Here is a 23,594-nt window from a genome sequence, read left to right as displayed (position 1 = left end):
GGCTGGGAACTTCAGTTCATATGAGCAGTTAGATAAGCTGTTTGGGCTCTTCCGCTCCTGCTGGACTACTGCCATGTTCTTTTGCAGCCTTAAGGACCACACTGAACTGGCAGGCACAATTATTTGTGGACCTGAAGGCTACTTGTACTCAGAAGCCTCCAGTGTATAAAAACACAGAGTTATGCCACATATACACGCACATGCACACATTAACTAGTGATTGCAGTTCATGCAGTCATTATGTAAGTATGTAATGAACAGCTTTTGCTTGGTTTGCTGCATGTGAGCATGCTTATGCTGACCAAAACAGTATTTATATTTGCTGTATGTTTTCCAAACAGAGCATTTTCTCCTAAGCAGCTGGAGTTCCGATGGTTGTTACGGATCTGAGACTGCCAAGAAGATTCCCAGAATCAGTTGAGGGGGAAAAAATGGTCCCTTCGCGGTTTGCTGAAAGGAGCTGCTTATGACATCATTCACACTCGCCCATGATCTCTTTGACTCTGTTGCTGTGTTGGGTGCATGCTGTTCCTCTAGTGTGCCTATATGTGCATATATGTGTCAGGGTTTTTTTCACGCCTGCTATGGCTCGCCACAAAACACTACAACCTTGAGCTCACACCTAGTTTCCTCTTTCTCAGAGTACCTTGGCTCTCACTGACAGAGCGTTGTGTGTTATACTGACATGCTTTTTGTATGCAGGGGCTCTTAACTCAACCTCAGGACCACCTTGAATAACAAATGACCCCAGAGTGGGGCCACAGACTGCACACTGCTTGACTTGTGCTGTTTTTCTAGGCTTGAGCGTCACAGTGAGAGTCTCAGTGGAAGCTGGCAGCTGCATATGTGTGTCTACTATGTATTTACAATCTCTGCTGTTCTGTTTATTTTACAGACACTACCCCAAGTCAAGCTTCACCTGTGTGACTGACACTCCAGAGAACCTCCGCCTCAAACAGCAGAGCAAGATACAGAGCCAGGTATCCCATTGGGAATATCCATAATATTCACTGCTGAACTAAACTTCAGCTGTACAACATACCGAGTATAACACTGTGCCATGTGCTTGTGCATAAGAGGCAGTAGAAAAGTATGCTTAATTTAAAAATTCAATGAGTAGTAGTAAGTCTAACACGACCAGCTTTCAGATAACATATTCAGTCTTGCTCCATTTCAGCGTCCGTCTGCATGCTCACAGCTTTAAAACAAAGCCCTGAGAAATCAAGCATGAAATTGACACAAGTAACACATTTGAAGCTGGGAGGCCCATAGTCATGCAAACTAAAACTGAGACAAACTAGAACAGAAACAACTCAGCATTTATAATCAAAAGATGTACAGACTGGAACATATGAAAAGGGGCCTTGCTTAAATGTGTTTTGCAAGAATTTCAGTTTCCCTTTATTTAGATTTGAAAAGAAAAAGTCTTGTTAGACAAGAAGACGTTGCAACATTTATGGCTGTAACGCTGAATGTAAGCTCATTTGCTCAAGGACCTCATTATACCCACCATCCAGTGCATGTCAAATAACACGCTACAACAAAGTTCACATCAATTTGCCCACTTATTTTCTAACCGCTGTTTCTGTTGTTCCCTTACTACTTGATTTTTTAGTTTTTTGCTGTCTAGTGTATTGTCCACTTCCGCCACAGCTGGGTGGGTACATGAGCGCATTGTGTCAGCGTTTGACATGCTCCCATGAATGTCCACTAAACAAAAGACTAACTGCTTATTTTAAATAGTTTAAATTTAGCTGATTCTTTTTTCTTTTTCTTTTTTTGTAAATTAGGCTGGAGGCTGACAGCTATAGTCAACCCCACTTTTTCTAGTAGTGATACCCACTTGGCAGTGTTTAAAGTGGGCAAGATAATTTATTCCACTACCTTTATGTTGAAGTTTTGGTTACTAGTTATTTTGTAAATTATTCATATCAAATGTAAATTACTAAAAAAAATATGCTAAAATATGCTAGCTTAGCAGTATACAAAGTGAGTTGGTTCTAGAAGGGCAAACTGTTGCATTGGACGCTGTCCGTGCAGTTGTTTCAAAACATTTAGGTCAAAAGTGTTCAGTGTGTTTGTAGAAGGATGTAAATGGGGAGAAAATAAGGTGTAGTATCTAGGCCATTTTTAATAACCTGCTTGTTTGAGGACTCCCCTTCATTAGTGTTCATATGTTATAGCCTTTTGTTTACCATTTATGATGGTTACAAACTGGATTATCATATCATCATCATATTGATGTGGATACAATTTGCCAACACTCCTGTACTTTTAAAACCACACCAAATTATTAATGCAGTTTGAATACTTCTTGTTGTACAGCAACACTCAGGGGTTCACTGATCTACCCAGTTTCTCTGCTCCTATTTTTCTGCAATTAGTAGCTTATCTTGGTCTAATTTGTAACCACAAAAAACCACTAAGGTTGTTCTTGCAGTTGCTAAAATTGCAAACACCCAAATGAATTATAATATGTTTCAAAAAAAAAAAACGAAACCCCACTGACCAAAATATCCTCCTTAACTGGGTCATTCCTTATTGCCTTAATAGAAAAGAGAAAGCTAGAATAGAGAGTCGGGGAGATTTGTGCTCGCTAAAGACTGTTTCCCTCTTGAACTGCTTGCAGTTAAATTTGGATGTCAAATCATAGAGTAAGTTTAAAATATTATTATCTCTGTCCACAAACTTGTTATAGTAGGCATTCCACTGCCTTAAAATTTGTCAATTTCAGTTTCACTTCTCCAAATAATAGTAAGATGTCTGGGCTTTGTATAATAGAATTCCAGGAACTTGTCTACGTCCACTAAAGTAAGCACAGAAAAACACAAAAAACAACACATTAACGCAGACTTGCACAAAGATTAGAACAAATCTTTCAGCACAGTTTTAGTCTCTAATTAGAAAAAACTATGTGAGAGATATAGCTGTTGAAGCCTCTTTACTTTGGAGAAAGAAAACAACACACAATCCACCAGGAAATCTGAAGGAGAAGCTTGTTTTTGCAGCTTGTTGTAGAAGAGAGAGTGCTGTACAGAGAGGCAGGCAGGGTAATATCCATATCTTATCCAAAAGTCTGTGTCAAACACTAGAGATGTGTGTGGATGTGACAGGGGGTTTTGCAGAGTATAGGGGTTTGGATAGCGGTCATATGGGGAGGGGGATGACTGAGGAATCAAGGGACAGATGGTGTTTTTCTACATGGATTGTGCATCAAAACAGCCCCCACAAAGACTCCATAATACTGAGAGAGAGTGTTATGCTAATGGTTTACTGTATCCAATAAGATCCATATAATAAATGCTAGTGCATGGGTGAATTTTAATCATTTTTTTTCTATAGCATTTCTTAACAGTTATAACATGCTTCATGATTTGAGTGAAACACAAACATCAGAAATGTGCCTTAAATGCAGTAAATACAGAGATGCATTCAAGCATGAATTCTTATTTATGATATAAATCGATGTTTAAAGAAAGGCTACCATATAAAACGAGTTTTCAGCAGGTGTTTTAAAATGAACCACTGAGTCAGCTGAACTGATGCACTGTAGATTTAGGTGCAACAACCTTAGAAGTGCCTTTGGTTGTGAAAAATGATCAAGGAATAAGGTCTTCGTGGACCTGCTGTATAAGGAGAAGTCTGGCCACTGAGAAGTACATGTGAAAAGTGAGCTACAAAAAACTGTGTACACCCAAGTTTTTGGGTGACGGTAAAGGTTTGATTTTCTCAGTTAAAAGGAAATGTGTTGCTGGTGATGACGGGTCCGTTTAACCACTGACCTCCACAGTGGAAGTTTCGGGGGCAGGAATTTCAGTTTTATCGAGGTTGAGATGGACAAAGAGTAGTGTGGGATGTTGTGACTTTTATTTCTCTTCTCATTTGCAGTTTAATGTCACAGCGGACAGGAAAATATGATTTCACAGGGGGAAAAAAAACACATAAACTTTAAATTTGTCAAAAAGATTATTTATTTATTTATTTTAAATCCCTTTAGCAAAGTTGTCACCTCCGTGCAGACGTTTTTGTGTTTTTTAGCTGAAGGGGTTGATTGTGCTGTCAGTTCAGCAGACACGCTTAAAGAAAAAAACATCCTGTTAATTGCTGAATCTTTTGAGCTAAAGTTGTGTTTTTGTTTTTTTTGTTTCTGTGTCATCAAATTAAAGTTGAGGGGAGGTTTGTTTGTGGAGATCGGTAACTGTCTAACCCCTCACCACCACCACGCTGCTGCTACTGCGTTGCTACGAAACCTTATTGCTATGGTAGCAGGGTTTGTCACACCTCATTACTAGACTTTGTGGGGGGAAGACAGAAAGAAACAAGACAGAAAAAGAGGGGAAAAAAACTAGAGAGAAACGAATTGGGAAGGAGGAGAGGAAGAGCTATGAATTGCACATGAGAAGAGACGGGACGGCACCAACCAGAAAGAGGGAGGAGTGTGTGGTGAGAGAGTAAGAGATAAAAGTGAAATTCCCTTAGGAAGGAAGGCTGGTGGAATGCAAATAGAAGCAACGAGAAAGATTATAATGAGGAAAAGCTCCAGCTCTATGGGATGACTGACTGTTGCCGTTGAAGCAGTAAAATATGAATGAATGAAAAAGGAGCACAGCAAGAGCAGAGTGTGGGTGGGGAAAGAAAGCAGAGGTATGATTGGAGGAGAAGAAGCTGTTGCATAGATCCCAAAAGACAAAGGAGACAGGCTTGAGAAATAAAAAAACATAAGGGGGATCACATATTGAACAGAGAAGAGCAAGGAATGAGGGACAAAGATGGGTCGAGATCTCATTAATCTTCTTATCTGTGTGTGCATGCCTCAAAGCTGTATACAATTCCTCATTGAACGAGGATCAGCTATAGTTTTGCCTCATTTTCTCAGTGGACGTCACACCGAGGGTGACGGCAGATATGGACCAATTACAGCGCATCACCTACGCACTCGCGCACATTAGCTGTGAATCACAGTAACATTGTGTCATCACAAGGCTCCGGGAGATGAGAGGGAGGATTGGTCACTGTATTGAGCAGTGTCAGGCATTATGTGGATATCTGGGGGAGAGGATGCAAGGGTGAAGCTTTGTTTCCTGGTAATAGACTGTGCAAGCAGGCGTCCTCCGTCTTGGAGGAGTGCAGGAAATCAGTGCAGTCACCATGGAGGCAGGGACAGAGTTTCGGTGTGGGGGGTGGAGTCTAAAATCCTCTGAAAAGATGACAGAGAGAAGCGCTAAAATGTGTTACAGCTTTAGTTCAGAAATAAAACGTGTTTTCCTGTTTCAGGTTTGTTAAGTGGTGTATGTGGTTGTGGCTTTGAGTGATCACCCACGGTGCAGCAGTGAGGGAGAGCTTTGTAATTTCTGATTCTCATCTGACGTTACATGGGCAGGACGTTTCCTCCCCTCTGCCCCTTAGGGTCAGAATAGGGTGGGAAGGCTGGAAAATAACACACACACGCTGACACTGTTTGTTGCACAGTACCTCTCATTTTAACCATATATGGTTACTACCACGTCCTGCATGTAAGGCCTTCACTCACTCAAGCAGGCAGGAAGTTAACGTCACCACAGAAGACAAAGCAATATATGCAGGGCAAACCCCACTCAGTTTGTGCATACAACACAAACAGAGAGCCTGCTTGATGCGTACAAGATTACTGAATTTGCAGAAAATGTAAAATTTGACTAGTAAAGGCCAGAAGCAACTTTGTTGTATTGTCGTCAAGCGTATGCTTTATAGTGAGAGATATAAGTAAACAAATACAATTAAATGGTCATAAAACTATAATTAGTAGTTAATGTGATTGATCCAGTTTGTGGATAATTGTGTCCTGTAATCTTTTGGGTGCTTTTCCTGTGCATATCAAACTGAAAAAAGGAAAAAATGTGAGACATCTTGTCGATCTCAAGAACATATTACAAAATAATCCACATTCAGATATCCCTCTGGATCCAGGGCCCCGAATCATGTGTGGTGTGGAGGGAATTTTCAGCCTTAGAGGCGGTATGTAGATTTGGGCTGCTGTTGTAGTAGAATCTGGTACATTTGTTTAAATGTCAGCTAGCCTTCTTATGGAAATACCCAAGGAAGAAGATGCAAAATATAAACGAATGTCAGTTTCCCAGAGACGACTTGTCAACATTATCATATTAGTCCATCGCATGTTGTTGAGCTGTGGTCAAGCTGTGATCGAGCTGCCAATAAAAGAATTTTCTTCCTTCCTTCCAAAGAATTTTATAAACCCAAAGCTTAGTTCAGCAAAACTCAGCACTGACATTAGCAAAACCAAGAATTTTATTTATTGTCTTTTTACATTTTTAAATGAATTGTAAATTAATTTCAGAGGTGCAGGAAAATACCAAGTCTCTATTATGAATCCTCAAAATGTTGAATATGATTTGTTGAAAGAATCTAGGTCACTGCATCTATAAATAACCATTTCCACTGCATTTACTGGATTTTCCTTGTTGACTCACTAAACTGAAACTGTTGATGTCAATGTGTAATTCATTTTACATGTAATTTGCCTTGCGTGTTGACCTTGCCTTTATTTCTAACATGATCCTGTTTTGTTGTGCAGGTTCTTTACAGGGAGGATTTTGAGAAGAATAAAGGGAAGGGTTTCAGCGTGGTCGCAGACACACCAGAGATGCAAAGAATTAAGAAAACGCAGGACCAAATCAGCAATGTAAGCGTCACCAAAACAAGTACTCCATTCACTCCACTTGTTTGTTTATCTCTCAACATCTTAATAATAAAGCAGACTGAATATTTGGAGCTCTTTCTGTGTTTCCCCCCACCCTGACAGCCTGGTATGAAGCCAGTCTGCTCTGTGTTGATTAGTTTCCCTGTGTGACTATAATCTCTTTGCCAATATTGAACTGAGGATTTCTTCTGTGGAGAATGATTGGTCTACATGAAGTACTCTGCAAACGGCTCTTCAGTTCTTTAAGATTTACTGATTTCACTGCTTTAAAGGAAAGCGGTGGCATTTTTAATCTTTTGGGTGTACATTTTTAATTGGGACCAAAATGTTTGGAATGGGTCCAGTTATTGAGTGAGGACACTGTTAATGGCTACCACAACATAAGATTTAAAAAAAAAAATTAAAAAAAATCAGTATTTCTGCATTACCTCCTTTTCCACTTGACCGGGAACGTTGTCTAAAGACTTTGAGAATCTGGAGAATCCACCAGACTCAGTTAGTCCACTCCGAAGTTCACTTGACTTAGTCTGAATTGTTTTCCACACTCGGAGTCTACTGAGACAGCTACTGTGGTACTTAACTCGCTAGGTTCTCCATGTTGGTCAGTCATCTACTTTTACCAGTTTCAGTTACAACTCCCATAATTATTCATCTTCTGTCTCACTAAAATAAATACCACTTTATATGCATCTATCGATCTAATCTAGTCATCTATGGTTTAAGACAGCGGTCCCCAACCTCTTTTGCGCCACGGACCGGTTTATGCCCGACAATATTTTCATGGACCGGCCTTTAAGATGTTGCAGATAAATACAACAAAATAAAACTAGTACCGGTACCGAAAAAAAGATTTATTCATAACACACGTGAAAAGACCCAGGAAAACCGAGTTAACGATAAAAACGATAACAAAATAACACTGAAAACCATACATTTCACACCTGAGCCTCAACTCTCGCGGCCCGGTACCAAACGACTCACGGACCGGTACCGGTCCGAGGCCTGGGGGCTGGGGACCGCTGGTTTAAGATATGGCAGCCTGCTTATCAAAATGTCTCTTACTAATGGATAAGCATTGCTAGGCAACTGAGCATGCCATGATTGTTGAGTGCAGCATGGGAAATTAGAAAATTGTACAAGGAAAGCAAAACAAATAATTTGTTAAAAATGTAGCAGTTTATATTGAGGAAGGAGCAACAGCCCCAATCCTGATAGCAGGCATCTGCAAAACAACTGTAAATCCCAGGGGACAGCTGTCTGTGCCACGCCAGGCTGTAATCACAACAACACATTTTCATTTTATTAGTATTTTTACGATCTCTGTTCAGATGAGATCAGATGTTTTGATACTGTTTTAGAAATAATCTCAGCGCGTAATAACTTGCCCTTAAACACGTATTACATGACCTTTAGCGAGTGCTGGAGATGAAGCAGAGTAGAGAAAGTAAGTGGCAGAAAATGTGAAAAATTAAAGCCAAGGTTTATTTTTTTATTTTAAACAAAAAAAAATTGATTTCCTTTAAAGCCTAGTCATTATGCTTCAAATGAAAGCTTTGGAAGCCACCAGAATAACGTGGCGCATTTTTGTCATCATTTTCTGTTACATTACCTAATTGGTTTCGCCTCCTCCAGCTCAAGCCTCAGAGAATTTCCCCAGATTAAGATCTCAAGTTCTACAATTGTTTTGTATACTGTTGCTTTTAAGAATCTTTTTGTCCTCTTACTTGCTCTTATTGCTCCTTATACACCGTGAAGGAGTTCTCTCCCATTCACTTTCCTCTCCCTCTGCCCCTGTTATTGATTGATTTGCCATTTCTCTGTAAATACACGACAGGAATGAAATGTTTATATTGTTCACCTTGTGTCCCCCAATCTGCTTAAGTCAGCTGCAAAGACCTGTCTTTCTATGTGAAACAAACTGACAAAACAAAGACACCTCTTCATACATACCGAGCTCTGCACCAGCCTCGCTAATGGCATAATTGGTGTGGAGGGTGATGGATAATTACAGTTTTCATGTGATGAAGATCTTGCATGTTGGAGATTAAGGAAGTCTGCAAAGTAGGAAAACAAACACATATATTATATGCATTTATGGGCGTGCACACAAACCACAATTTCACTGTTTAAGGATAGATTTAAGAGCATCGTGAAGTGGCTTTAGTTGAAGCTGATAAACGAGACATCTGCTTGCAATCAATTTGTCATTCACAGCCAATCATAAAGGAGCCACTGCAGATGAACATTAGTGTCTTTTATTTCTCTTCTCTGGACGCTGAGAAACAAAGTGCAATAAACCCTCTTCTAGTCTCATCTCTCTGTTTTGCCCTTCTCTTTGCCACATCTCTCGGTCCATCCTTCTCCACTTCCTGCCACCAGCAAAGATTGAGAGGAATCAGGGGGGATGGTCGGGGGTAGTTCAGCAGCAGCTAGGGCAAGTCCTGTAAATCCACACACAAACACACCATCTGTTCAACCTGCTTCTTCAAAACAAACTAAAATAATCTCTCTCACACACTCTCACTTAGCATATTGCACTTGAGAATAGCCACTGTGTTCTCCCAGTCACTCGCTTCACTGTCCTTACACAAACACTCCGTCGTCCCATCCAGTCGGTGAATACACTCCTCACTGACGCCAGCAGCACAGTGGGCTCTTTGAGCCGGGGCATAAGCGGGAACAGAATACAGGGTTGTAAATCTTGACCGAAGAACTGTTGAGTAAGTCTGTTATCAGTCTGGTAATAAGGAGACGGGTTGTATAGAGCAGTCACTCAGTTTCTGTTTCATCAGTGCTGCCTGTTTGGTTTTGAAACACTGAACACAGCCTTTGTCACACTGGCTGGAGAAATGGTCATAAAGTCTGCCTAAACATCTAATTGCACTGCTTTTTTGTTTTTGTTCAGTTATAACTCAGCGTATGGCTTACAGAATGAAAGAAAATCTATTTTTTCTCTATTCACTTACACTTGAGACTGTAGTACTTTAATTTAAACGTGATTCCATTTCATATGCTTAGTCATACAACCCCACCCTTCTCCTTTTCCTCTCAGTAGTTCCTTTTGAGTCTTGCTCCGTCATTCCAAGCGAGTGTGTAAGACTCGGGGATTTGAGTGTCTTGTTCTCTGTAATCCTCCTCTGCTCTTTTTTTTTTTTTAATCTATTTTTTTGGTGTGTGCTTGTGTGTATGTTTCACCTGTCTGATGTATCAACAAGCCGTTGCTATACACCTACGTCCTTACACTGCTTCCGGTACCTGAGATGTCATTTCCTCTCAACATCAAGCTGCTTCCCTGAGCATTTGCTGCAAATAGTGTGCCCCACCTATCTCCACAGACACTGAGAAGCTAGAGAGCAAGTGGGAGACCCCTGGTGGATAGAAAAGGAACTGTACATAGCTACAAGTCCTTTTTGAATCTGGAAAAGACTTGAAAGGATTTGAATCTCCTAAGAGAAGGTGCGTTATTCCTCATCTTCATGAATGACCTGTTTGTGTTTGTGCTTGTGCATTGCAGATTAAGTACCATGAGGAATTTGAGAAGAAGAAGATCGGAGGAGAGGGTCCACAACATCTGCCAAGCCACCCCAGTGCAGGTATGACCAGCAATTACTAGTAAATGTAGCAGAGAAGGCAGAAGTGAAGAAAGCACCGTCTGAATCCACAAATATATCTGTAGCTGGATTCTGAGCTGGAAAATGTACATGGACTAGAGAACAAAAAGCATTATGTTTTTCTTTAGCTTTCTTGGCTTGTCTGCGCTTGGTTCCTCCCTCCCAGAGGCTATAGGAGCTCAAGTTGTTCACTGCACTCCTCTGCTTTTTAATCTTCTTAGCCATAAATGACTACATTACTGCAAGCATAATTCTGTTTCACAATCACAGCTGAAATTATAATTGGACATAATCTGTTTTTATTCATTACTCAAGTCAAACAATTGTTTGCTGAAGCTCAGGCACAGAAACATTGCAGTAATAATTGCAAACAACAACAGGAGCAGTTATGTCAGAACAGTGCTTTCAGCATTAGGAAGTAAGTGAAGAGGAATGACTAGTCAGCCTGCTATTTGTATTTCGTGTGCCAGTTCAACACCTTTACACAGAAGGTCATTGTTTGGAGGGTTGTGAATCAAGAGCATGCGTGCCTTGGCTTGCCATGTAGGGTTTTTTTTTTTAGCATTTACTGTGAAAGAGCTTTTGCACAAACAAACAATAAATACACAGCTTGTATGCATAGAAAATACATGGAAATGAATGCCTAATTATAGACTGTACTGAGTCAATGTTTACAAACTTTGTGGAGCTTTTTTACATTTTCTCAGTGTTCAGTAGTCAGATTTTTCTCAGTGCTTTTTTTTTTTTTTAAAACCTGCGTCTCAATGTTCCTACACATATTTATTAGTTATTATAGTCATTTATCTAATTATTTATGGGTCGTGTACCTGAATTGTGTAGTTGTGAACTTTATGTATGTGCAACCTACTGTGTGTAACCAAGTCAGGTCATTTCTGACCCCATTATTTTATACAGGAGAACATTTTTAATAGGTATTGTGTTTATATTAACTATACTGTTACCTGTTAAGAGAGATTTTTTAATTTAATTACAGTTCTGTCATTTTTATGCAAATATGGTATTGTACAAACAAAATGACTTTTATTTACACAATTTATTTATTGTCTCTCGCTTCTTAAAAAACAGTTTCTCTTCATTTTAGAACTGCTAGAGAAGAAATGCATTTTAAACGGTAACATGTGTTTGAGTGGCACCAAAACAAAGATGAACTGGTGACTCTTTAATAACATTAGCAACAACAAATTGACTAAGCCAGCGGTCTCCAACCTTTTTTGCGCCACGGACCGGTTTATGCCCGACAATATTTTCACAGACCGGCCTTTAAGGTGTCGCGGATAAATACAACAAAATAAAACTAGTACCGGTACCGAAAAAAAGAAGATTTATTCATAACACACGTGAAAAGACCCATGAAAACCGATAAAAACGATAACAAAATAACGCTGAAAACCAATAAAAACCCTGAAAACCATACATTTCACACCTGAGCCTCAACTCTCGCGGCCCGGTACCAAACGACTCACGGTCCGAGGCCCAGGGATTGGGGACCGCTGGACTAAAGTATTAAGAGTGTTTTGTTTTTATTTTTCGCGTCCTTTATTACTTGTAGTTAAAACAAAATGTATGCAAACATCTTGAGCTTGTCTAATAATTAAAATATTTTGTGTATTAAGTGATCCCGCCCTCCTTAATCCTTGCCACAGCAATGGGCAAGTACTCTTAAAACTTTGCAAGGTAGCAGAATTTGATGCTACTTTTTATGATTTTAAAGAAAATCACAGAGCCGCATACAGCCATAAATGACCTTTTGTGTAGGTTAAAGCACCAATTATAAGTAGCACTACTTATGATTCTAACTCCTTCATTATCCCTGTACTCCTTCACCAGGTGGTTACCAGCAGCCTGCAGCCACTCAGAACTACCACTATGATCCTGCTCCTGAACCAGTGCGCCAGGCAGCCGCTGCCCCGCCTCCCAGTGCTGGGGTACATCCTTCACTCTTCTAATTAAATTCACCGATTCCAAAACCTAACAAGAATCAGAAGATTTGTTGTAATTTAATAACACAAAAGCAAAACAACAATCTTTCCAAGATGATTAAGCTCATTGTCAGCAGACTGTAACCGCAGCTACTCGTTTATAAACTAACCAAGCTCGTTCTTTTTTGCTGACAGAAGCGATACAGGGCAGTATATGACTACTCTGCCGCCGATGAGGATGAAGTTTCCTTTATGGACGGAGATGTGATCGTAGACGTGCAGCAGATTGATGAAGGCTGGATGTATGGCCGCGTGGAGCGTACCGGCCAGCAGGGCATGCTGCCTGCCAACTACGTGGAGGCCATCTGAGCTAGAGGAGAAGAAAAAGAGGGAGAGAAAAAGGAGGAGAAAGGGAGGGAAAGTAGGAAAGGAAAAGCCCAGTGCCATCTCATCTTAGCGCCGCTTTCTCTTATTTTTACTCTTGTTCCCTAACCTGCCCTGAGAGACCCTGAACCCCTTCCCCTTCTACATCCCTGCTCTGCTCTCACTGTTCGCCAGCCACAGACACACACCCTCTATCTAGCTGTCTGTCCTTCTGTCTGTCTATCTGCCTGCCTGCTTCTCTATTCGTCCGTCTGTGCTAATGTCTCTCTATTTGGATGTTCGTCATCCTCTTTGTCTTTGTCCCCATCCTGACTCCTCTCATGCAGCTGCAAGTGGGAATGGAAAGTCCTCAAAGATGAATTCACAGTTCATTGCAGTATGTCAGGGGTCCGTGCCGTGTCACACAGCTCCATCCTAGCTACGCCACTTAGCAATCCTACCACTAAAACATGCAAAAATACGGAAGAAAATGTTTGTTTTTTGAAGAAAAAAAAAGATATCCCTGAAGTGAGTAAACCTGCAGACGCAATTCAGTGAAGAAACTAGCTCAAAGTGTGTTTGAGTGGCGTTTTAATGGGCCCATTTATTTGTCTTTTTCTTTCTTTAATTTTGCAGCGTGATCTTGGCCAGACTGGAAAAACAGTGTATAGAATCTCAGTCTGTCTTAGCGTGAGTTTTTTTTCACTTGAGTACATTCCTTTAACCTCCAACGCTGTTGCTGTTGCATCAGTCAGCCAGTTTTCAGTCTTAACAGAGAGGTTTTTTAAATATATTTATAGATGGACGCACATCTCGCCAGTCTGCTCAAGTAGGCACCCTCATGTTCAGCACTGTGCTGTTGTCAAACTGGAATAATAACCTAACTGTAGAGCACCTCCTGTTGAGCCTTACACAGGCTTCCTGGATACAGGAGGGATCAGGGACACGTTAGGGGACTTCATCAGTCTTTCTCTTGCAGTTACACTGAACACACGTCTGCATGTACAGTATACACGTTTATTCCTGATTTTGCAGCCTAAATGCCTTCAGTCCTGTGAGAATCACAAAGACATGGTGATCAAGATTAAGCTGTTTTGGGGGGGGGGAATGGCTCTTCTCCTTTGCTAAGAAAAAAATATCACCATCACAGAAAAATCCTTTATAAAAGACGAGGCCAAGCACAACTCGATATTGTGAATCGTTTTATTTGAAATTCATTCCACTGTTTTTGAAAGAGTACATTCCAGTCTTTTTTTTTATGGCTGTGGTAGATGTTGTCATTTTTCTCGCTCTTTTCTTCCTGAACTGACCTTGTTGTTATTAGATGTTTGTTTTGAGAAAAAAAAACAGATCTGTGTATTTAATAAATAAACCAGCAACTCAGTTTGCAAGACAGAAAAGGAGTATTTATGGAGACTCTTGTAGTCGCTGTATTAGATCAGTCATGGGATAATTACTTGGACGGCGCTAACTGCTTGTTGTTAAAGCCCGTTTCATTGTTCTGCAGCTTCAAAGAAGGGAGAATTTAGAAAAAAATCATTTAAAATACACCTGAAAGTTAGATTTTATTGTATGCTCTGTTCATTTTAAAGGCAGGTGCCACCTGAGCCAGGGCGGCACATGTGGCAGGCCAATCCCGACAACAAGCCAGCCACCGCTCGCTGGCAGCTAAATGTTGAAACTGCTGGTTCTTGAGCGTAAAATGAAGCGTCTACGTTGCTGGCTCTTCCACAGAAAGGCTGCGACACAGGATTTTCTGTTAAAACCATAACACGTGTAATTGTCATTATTGTTGCCATTCCTCTGTGGTGTAAATAATGTCACAGGCCCCTGACCTTATGCACCTTTCCCCTTTTCTTGCAGTTTCATTCTCCTGTGATGCACTGTGACTGTCACAGACATGAGCAATCAGGGTGGGGTCATCCTTACGGTGGAGCTGGGGAGCGGGGAGGGAGGGGATTTCGGCTTCATTAAGGCTCTCTCAAACAAGGCTCTCACTATGTAGCTAGATGACATTGTACAATTGTATATGTATCATAAATGTAAGTTAGGGGGAATTGTTTTTACAGGTCACGGTGCTCTGGGAAGTGGCTTGCCTGCAGATAAAAGCGTTTCAATATTTTTGTGAATGTGGAGAAGTTCTGTGATTTTTAAAAGCTGACTCACGGTTGGTGCACGTTGTCAGTTGGTGTTGAACAATCAAACTCTCTAATGTCATGAATTGTGACAGTGCTGATGAAAAAAAAAAGTCACTGAATTAGAAAAAAAGACTCTTCTAATAAATGAGAACGAATGAACACACTGTACAGCATCTTTCCTGCATTTTGCATTAATCTCTATTCGACAACAGGATATTTGCAAAACAGACGCTAGATCGGAAAGCTGGTTTAGAGCTCACGGTTGTGTGTATCTCTGGGGTAAATTGAGGAATTTTGCGGTTTGGCTTTGAGTGAAATGATTGTTGTTCCTGGCTGATGGTGCATTTGCTCAAATTTAATTATTAACAAAACTACTCACACTGGTAGATTCCGGATTGCGTCCAGTCCAAACTTATCTCAAGTGTGTTGATTGTTGTTAGGTGGTGGTGTGGAGGAAATGAGGTAGGGAGGGGGGGAATGGCCAAAGACAGCCAGTGTTTAAGTGTGGCTCAGGATGGATTTGTTAAGGCACTGTCAAATCTAAGTGTGCAAAGATGTAAGCATGCGAGGCTGGGGGGAGAGGGGGCGACAGAGGGTGGCGATCCTCTCGATTTCCCAGTCTGTGAGAGGCGGCAAGTTGTTTGTCTGACCTGGATTTTAGTCAGGAGTTAACCTCTTTGCGCCAAATACCGCTCCTCTGCTCTGGCATCACTACTGAACCCTAACTTCATATCATAACCCTGCTTCCATTCAGTTTCTGTCTTCTTATGCTGTCCAACCTCCTGCTGCAGTCCCTCTTTCCTCCGGCCTTCATCGTAGGCTCCTGCTCTTCTGATGAATCATTCCCCGCTTCTATGATACTGGTTATATACTGTAGACTTTGCAGAGTGAAATCATATAATCCACAATTGCAGGTTTAGCATTCAGACCAGTTTTTGTGCATTCCATCTTAAATTGTTTTTGATATAATTTTGTTATTTTTTTAAAGAAAAAAAAATATACCATATGCATATTGACATACACATGTATTCAACACTCTGAATACATCCTCAGATTAAGGACCTGATATCATCTCCTGTTGCCCTGATACAGCACTTCAAATTGTACTTATGATTCTGCAGATTCAATAAAATGTCATTTTTTTTCTCAAGACTGCTCTGTCTGTACAGTCTCTTCACTTGGACGCATGAATAGCAACGCAAGCATAAAAATCTACATAGGTGTGCAAGGCCCTTTTTCAGCAAATGTCACATTATGTCGCTTCTACGAATTTACGATGCAAAAAAGGACAATTGCTAAATAGGAAAACTTTGTCATGTTATGTTGTCATACCTAAAAACCATTGTGCTGATTAATGAATTAATATGTTTAGCTGAGTCTTTTGGGGGTTTGGTTCTAAGTCTCAAATGGTTCATTAAAGGACCTTCATTAGTGTGTTTGTGCTAATAAATTCAAGCTATTCCACGTGGGATAAGAAGAAACAGTATTTCATACAACAATTTTCACCACTCCCCTTGCAGAAGAGGGAAAACCGGCTCTAGCCAGAATTCAAAAGAAGTGGGAAACACTGGTGCATAACTGATAACACAGGCTCCTCAGAGTCTCTAATTTAAGACCTTGAGAATCTGGCAGGTCCTGAACTGCTAGCTTTATTAAATATGAACTGCAAAGCACCCTTCTCAGCATTGAAGAAGTGAATCAGGAATGTTTCCATATCTAAAACCATACTGGGTCTGCACTAAATCAGTGGAGATGCCCTAACCAGGAAGAAATGGATTAATATTGTCCCTCATTTGGCAGGTCTATCAGAGAAACTCAGAATCGTAACAGCCCAGTGTGCTTCAGACCTAACAACACAAGTGTACATTGTGCAATGCGTTGAGGAGCATTTGGACTTTTACACGGGCGAGACCAAAGAACCACACGTGACACGTCACACAATGCAGTTATACATCTTCAGCTAAAGCAGAGAGGACACGGGAATAAAGGAGGCTATTTATATCCACACTGAATGACCGCTGTTAGACTGCTGGTGTCCTAGAGCACCAGTCATCAGTCACCTATAACACAGTCTGAAGATCCCTTTCCAGGTGATTCAATCCCCACTCACACCATAACCCATGTGACCTTAATCATTTCCAACATGACATGGTAGGACAGTGTCTCCAAAGGGATTCACACCTTGGCCTCTGTGACAGTAATGACCTACCTTGATTCACACCTGGGCTCATGTAACTCACAATGACAAAGATGGTGACAATCCCACAAGGGGTAAAATACCCAAGACTCTTCATTAGTTTCTAGAACTAAAGAAGCCACTTGGATGAGAAGTAAAATGTCTTCACAAGCAGAAGGAAGTCCATTTGCCTTCATTTCAAATGCTTAAAAAAACAAAAGACCTCAAAAAGGAAAATTCTGAACCTATTTGTGAGAGGTGAGACAACTGAAAAGATGCTGGGGGGAGTTTATTACCTCTTTCAAGCATAATGGGGGGAAAATGTGGTGGTAAATGGGAGATTTGTGCAGATAAAAGGGATCTTCAATGAGGACGGTTACTGCTCCATTAGGCAACAAGATTTGAACATAGTTTGATTGAAGCCAGTTTACTTATAAAACAGGAAAAGGTCAAAACGATGTGGTTATCAGGGAGAATTACTGGTTCAGTTGTGGTATGTGGAACATCCTGATTCGCTATTGTTGTTGTTGTTGATTTGTGAGAAATAAGAAGAACCCATCAAGCTGATTCAACTTGTGGAAGGTTCTCTACTTCTGTCACACCAGCCCTTTGGATGTCCTCCTTCACTACAACCATGAATCTTCTCTGTGGTCTTCCTCATTTCCTCCTGCCTGACAGCTCCATATTCAACATCCTTTGAGCAGTATATCCACTATCTCTCCTCTGCACATGTCCAAAACATCTCAGCTTTTCCTCTTTGTCTCCAAACCGCCCACCCCGAGCTGTCCCTCCGATGTACTAATTTCAGCCTTGGCCATCCCAATGAAAATCTTAACGTCTTCAACTCTGCCATCTCCAGCTCAGCTTCCTGTCTTTTTATCAAAGCCTTTATCTCCAAAACCATACATCATAGCAGGTCACCAACATCGCCTGCTAGTCCTCTGTCACAAATCACCCCTGAAACTCGTCTCCACCCCCTGGCTACGCTCTCTGCTTCACCTCTCTTGCGACTGTCCGTTGCTTTGGATAGTTGACCTCAGTTATTTACACTCAGACTCTTTCTACTCTTTGTATGTTCTCTCTTGCTTCTCCTGACTTAAGACTTTATTATTGACTTATTATTGATTAAAGCTACAAACTGTCGCAAACGTGCCTGAAAGCCAAAACTCCGGGTTAGAAAATCACATGCGCTTTCTTTTCCCCCTTGCACATTCGCGTTCTGTGTAGGGCGGGGCGTGTGGAGCTCTCCGAGTTCCTCCGATCTGTTCCGATCTTCGCCGATCTTCTACCCCGGTGGTAAGGTCGCTGTTTGTGCTGCGTGTTCTCCTCACATCCGCACAGTCTGTCTCCGACCGAGCTCCCATCATGGTGGACATCTTGGTGTTGATGTTTTTCGCCGTTATGGGCCTCGTCTTCCTCTCCTACATCATCTACATGCTGTGATGAAGATGCGTCCTGGTCAGGCGGTGCTGGAGCCTAACGGAGGGTGTTTGTTTTTCCTCTCCTGCATCCCCGGTTTACACCACAAACAGAGGTGAGTGTTGTATTTGCAGGCGTTATTAAGCGAAATCCTTCTGTGGTGGAAAATGAGTGCATATACCCGAGAAAGGCCGGTGTTCCTGTTGATGTATCGATTTTGGGATGATTGGTTTCTTTCATCGCCGTCAGTGTTACTAAGTTGCCAGCGACAGACCTGTTAATGCTTCCCATGTTTCAGGGAGTAGAGCCACGGCCAGGCCATGACGGTTCCCTTTGGAGCTTTCATGTGGGGATGAGAGGAGCGATCCAGGCAAGAGAGGAAAAACAAATGGAGAAGAAGTGGAAGCCAAACTGTTTTGCACTCTGCAATCATTCCCCTCCTTCCTTCTTTGGAACAGTCAGATCTGACCAGGATGCCCAAACAGAAATTTTAACCCTCATCATCATTTTCTGTGGTACTTCTGTGTCAGTATTACTGTTTAGAGGAGTAGCGATGTTACCTGCACATAAGGATCCAGGATGGCATTCATAAAGGTGTAGAATTTGCCTTTTTTTTTTTTTTTTACGATTATTTATTTATTTATTTTTTAAGGATGGATTTGATTTGAAGTGTCCAGTTTGACAGTATTATCCAGATGTTTTATCAGCTCTTTTTGCACAAGTTTGTGTTTCAGCAATCAGTTGGAGAGCCTCAGACTTGTGATGTCACTATACTTTCCTTCTCACTGTAATCATCATTGTCCACTAAATTAAGAGGAATGGAAGGTATTTGTTGAACTATATCAGTTGCTTTAATTTTCTGAAGCTTTGCAACTACATTGCTCTTTTTCTGTTTTTGTCCTTTTTTTTGGCCACAGATGACATCCACAAAGAGGCGTTGTTTGTGTATATCTGAGTTTCATATTATCTGTTATATTTAAATAATGTTCACTGATGCACACACAATTTTCTGATAATTGTGAAATGTCAAATAAAGATGATTCCAGTAAACCAAGGTGCCTTCTCTTTCGCTTTTTGGAAAGCAAAGTTGAATTCAACCTTTTTGGGCACTAACAACTGTCACGGTCAGTTTTCAAGAAGATGACAAACATTGCATGGTTCGAGCTTCTCAAATAGATGGAGGCTTTCCTGCTTATTCTTAGGTGTATTAAGTTTAATACATTTGCTCTTGGAGTGACAGACCAAATCACTATTTGTTGTTGTCCGCAGATACTTTTATTGAAATTTATATTGCTTGAGTGGTTAATAAGCAAAAGCAGGGCTGAGGTTGCACCAGACCACTAAAAGTGGATTGTGTTGCCATATTGATGTAACCACAGATGGAAATTACAGGAAAGAATAATCCTGGGGGGGGATAAGAAGAACTGTTGTCCTCCGCAATTCAATATTAAAAAGGTCTCCAAACAAGAGTCGAATGTAAAGGCAGAGGCTTTAAAACATGCTGTAAACTACTGATCCAGAACAATAGGGTCAGGTTAAACTTTAGCAGAAAACCTCTAAATGAGCCCACAGAGTTCTGAAAAAGAATTCCTTAATCCAAGCAGATTGAAGAGCAGAGTGTGGCTGATGACCATAGCATTGTACGCTTTTTGGTCACTCGAGACACGACTGAATATAGAGAGAACATATTTCATCCCTCTGAAAATGGGGGACTATGTACAAAACTCTCTAGAATTTTTAATTAATACAAAACTTCTATCAAACTCATTGAATTAAACCTGAGAGTCTGCTCTTCAAGTACATGTTGATAGATTTAAAATCCACCGTGGGAGGTATCCAAAGACAAAATTACAAAAAAATAAAATAGACCTAATTAGGCTTTTATTATGAAATTTCTTAGGCAATATACTTCACAATTTTGTATTTTTTTTAGTCTGGTATGTTTATTTCTCTAAATAAAAGGCATATTGCACACATAAAAATTCCACTGTGAAGTAATGTCATGCTGTACACTTTCACATATCTGCACATCACATCCACATCTCAGCTACTGAGAAAACATTTGAGCAGGATATATATTTTTAACCCTTGAGCATGTTGGAAAAATATTCATTCTTCTCTAAAAAGAATGGGTATGACCTGAATGATGACTAACAGTACCATATTCCATGCACCACATTTCCTGCCAAACCCGCCCCACGCTCTGTAGCTGTTGTGGATTTTTGTGCCAGATGCTCTCCTGCAGATGGTGCTATTGACCTATAGCAGGCTGTGGGGCCTGACCTGAGAGCAGCTTATCTGTAAATAGATCAGAACAATCCAGATGCATATATGGAACAACAGGTTACAGGAGGTGGGTGGATAAAGAAAACACTCTGTACTGTTACACAAAACAGGATTTATTCATAATTTTCTACTTTACCAACAGACGAAGGCTCCTCTGTCTTATTTCTCAATGAGGACTCTTGAACATTTGCATCTCTCTGCAAGGTCACAGGTCAGCTTCTGCATAACAGTGCATATCTTACCCTAACAATTTTATTTAATGAACTCTGAAAACACGTTGTAATGTCTCCTTTAAGTTATATGAACGTAAGCAAGTTAAGCTAGTTAAGCTAGTTAAGCTAGATTAGCACAAAGTGTAGAAACATGGTAACATGGCTAACCTGGTTCACCGCTTACTCAAAACGTTTAACCTGTATGAATTACACAAATATAACATAATATGTTAATTGGCGAGCTGTAGAGTTGCTGGTATGTAGATTTATTTTTTATTTTTTTCCTGCTTTGTTCTCACTTTTATGCTAAGATAAGCTAAATATCTGTAGCCATGCAGTGTAAACATAAACTGTAGCAATTTCAATCATATCCTTTCTGAAACTATATCTAAAATAAATCTATTTCCTAAATGTTAAACTGGGATGCATCAGGGACCCTGATGAAAGCCACAAGCCGAAACGCGTTGGTCAGTCAATAAAGTTGTTCCTCTTCCCTTAGGTGTTGCTGCAGTTCCTGCATTGTGAATTGTTTCATCCTCTCCATGCACCTTGGAAGTAGGTGAATTTGTGCCAGAAATCTTTGCTCTAAATGTTAAACTACTCATTAATTCATTCCTTCCCACCTCCTCGAAGCACTTAGCTAAAGTTTCTCCCACATAGGCAGATAGAGCCCCTCTGGGGAATGATCAGAATTCCTCTGCTGATAGTATAAGCTACCCCTCTCACCATTACAATACCCCCACTGTTTTATCAGAGAGCACACACACACACACACACACATGTGCAGTCATTTTACTTCAAACAGCATCTTTGGCACGGCCAGATCAAATGACACTGCAGCAAGCTGACACTACACTTGTGAGTCTTCATCTGGGTTAGAAAGAGAATGAAGCATTGAAGCTGGACTAAAGGAAAGATTTCAATCACACTCCTGTTCGCCTCATATCAGATTGTGTCACAGCTATGTTTTGTGTCCCCTGAAGCTCGACAGGCCCGAAACAGGTGCTCTTTTGTTTTTCAGCTGCAGAGACCTTGACTTTCCCCCAGAGCCATAGTTTTGGTCTAACGCAGTAACACAGGACATTTATATGTGCTTATAATTACTTTAAAAGGAGAAAAACAACAATCTGTATAGGACCCTAGCACTGCTACAGCTGCTGACAGCATTCCTGGCATTCCCGAGGATATTTCGTTGTCTTTTATATTTTTGCTTAATTCTCTGGATAGCTGGAAGAATGTGCACAACATTACATCATGTCCAGATGCTTCCGGTGCAGACTTTGATGGCTGAACTGTCATCGATTTAAAACCTAAATGTTTTTAGGATTTAAAGACAAATAACGTGGTGTTAAGTTTTAAGTGATTCCTTTTAGACTTCTTACTGTCAGAACATTTTTTTTGATGCTTTTTTTTCACCTTGTTCTCCATTTGTCAACTCTGCAGCTTAAAAAAATGAACCTAAGGAGCCTTTTTGGGAAATAAACTGTAAGTAATCAGTCACTGGAAGAGAACTGGGAGCAAACTGAACACAACGCAATCATAAAACACATCAAGTCGTTCCAAAATAACCCCTGGAAGGGGACAGTGGAGTGGGAATAACAAATGATATAAGGAAAGACTTTCCCGATGTGAAGTTTCCTTTTAAATTAATCGTGCACAGTTATGGAAAGCCAGGAGGAACAAATGCACATCGACAGCGTAATGCATAAACTACTGCCTGTTTAAATAAAGGATAATATGTTTACATCTTTTTCAAAAATCTCTATATTTCCATTCATGAAGGCGTCTGCTGATTTTAGATGGTGATGATAACAGATGTTGTGATATGATGAATCTAATGTATATGTATGTGTTCAAAGTTCAAAGTTCAAATATCAGGACCCGTGTGACTAGATCGTAATAACATCTCGTATCTGTGGCACCTTTAACCTCCGGCAACTTTTTGCCAGTGAGCCGGAGTTTGGGATTGAGCGGATAGAGAGTGTAGTGATAATAATACAATAGGTGAAGATGGAGGGAGGTGGAGAGGATAGAGGCAGAGCAAATAAAGAAAAACCAGGCAATGAAAGAAAAGAGAATGAGGGAAGGGAAATGGGGTGCCTCTGTGCTTATAGCCGTGGCCTTCAGTGTTAGAGTTCCTGTTGTTGTGGGGTGGGAGTTTCCCTCTGTGGCGGCGGTGAGGGAAATGGCAGAGGATGTCTTTTTCCTGGCTGACCAAGAATGCCCGGCTCTCGAGGTCTTTTCTCCTCTCGTGTGTGATTTTTAGTCATTTTTTGCCAAAGGTTTTAGTGTTAATAATACAAACATCTCACCACAAACTCCTCGTTTTCTTTTCATTTGGATTGCATTGTGGGTAAACTATTTTCTCCCTGGGGGCGCAGGGATATCTGCTCTTAAACGCCCAACAGATCCTGACAACAGATTGGACTACACGTCCCAACATGCTCCCCTCACAATAGGAGGCGGGGGCCATAAATCCTGCCAGCCAATGGTTTTACGTGAAGCGGTTCTGTGGTTGGTGAGCTGCATGGGCAGCTGTTGTCAATGGCAACAGAGGTTTGCAGGGAAGCATGAGCTGGACAGCTGGTAGAGGGTCCTCTGCTAGGAGTCACATGAGCTCCCGGCAGCCAATCTCAAGCCTTCCGCCTTCCTCTATCGGCTGCTTCTTCTCGCTCATTTGCTGTTCTGGTTCTCTTCAGCTGCAGCAGGAGGGGGAGGGGAGATGGAAGGAGAGGAGGGAAGGGGAGACAGA

At 40.9% G+C, this 23,594-nt stretch overlaps 1 protein-coding gene across 1 annotated transcript in view; it reads left to right on the top strand.

The window, feature by feature from the left end:
* Nucleotides 1-20,173, top strand: part of lasp1 (LIM and SH3 protein 1) — a 35,352-nt gene extending 15,179 nt beyond the window's left edge. The window contains exons 3-8 of the mRNA XM_085156333.1: nucleotides 896-980; nucleotides 6,572-6,679; nucleotides 10,212-10,290; nucleotides 12,157-12,254; nucleotides 12,444-18,459; nucleotides 18,643-20,173. Coding sequence (XP_085012459.1) covers nucleotides 896-980; nucleotides 6,572-6,679; nucleotides 10,212-10,290; nucleotides 12,157-12,254; nucleotides 12,444-12,617 — 544 coding nt within the window. The 3' untranslated portion in view covers nucleotides 12,618-18,459; nucleotides 18,643-20,173. The remainder of the gene's footprint in view (nucleotides 1-895; nucleotides 981-6,571; nucleotides 6,680-10,211; nucleotides 10,291-12,156; nucleotides 12,255-12,443; nucleotides 18,460-18,642) is intronic.
* The last annotated feature ends 3,421 nt before the right edge of the window (nucleotides 20,174-23,594 follow it).

Source organism: Neolamprologus multifasciatus, chromosome 4 (genome assembly GCF_963576455.1).
Source record: "Neolamprologus multifasciatus chromosome 4, fNeoMul1.2, whole genome shotgun sequence".
Taxonomy (NCBI): Eukaryota; Metazoa; Chordata; class Actinopteri; order Cichliformes; family Cichlidae; genus Neolamprologus; species Neolamprologus multifasciatus.
The sequence above is the reverse complement of the archived record's forward strand: the minus strand, read 5'-3'. Positions and strand labels throughout refer to the sequence as shown.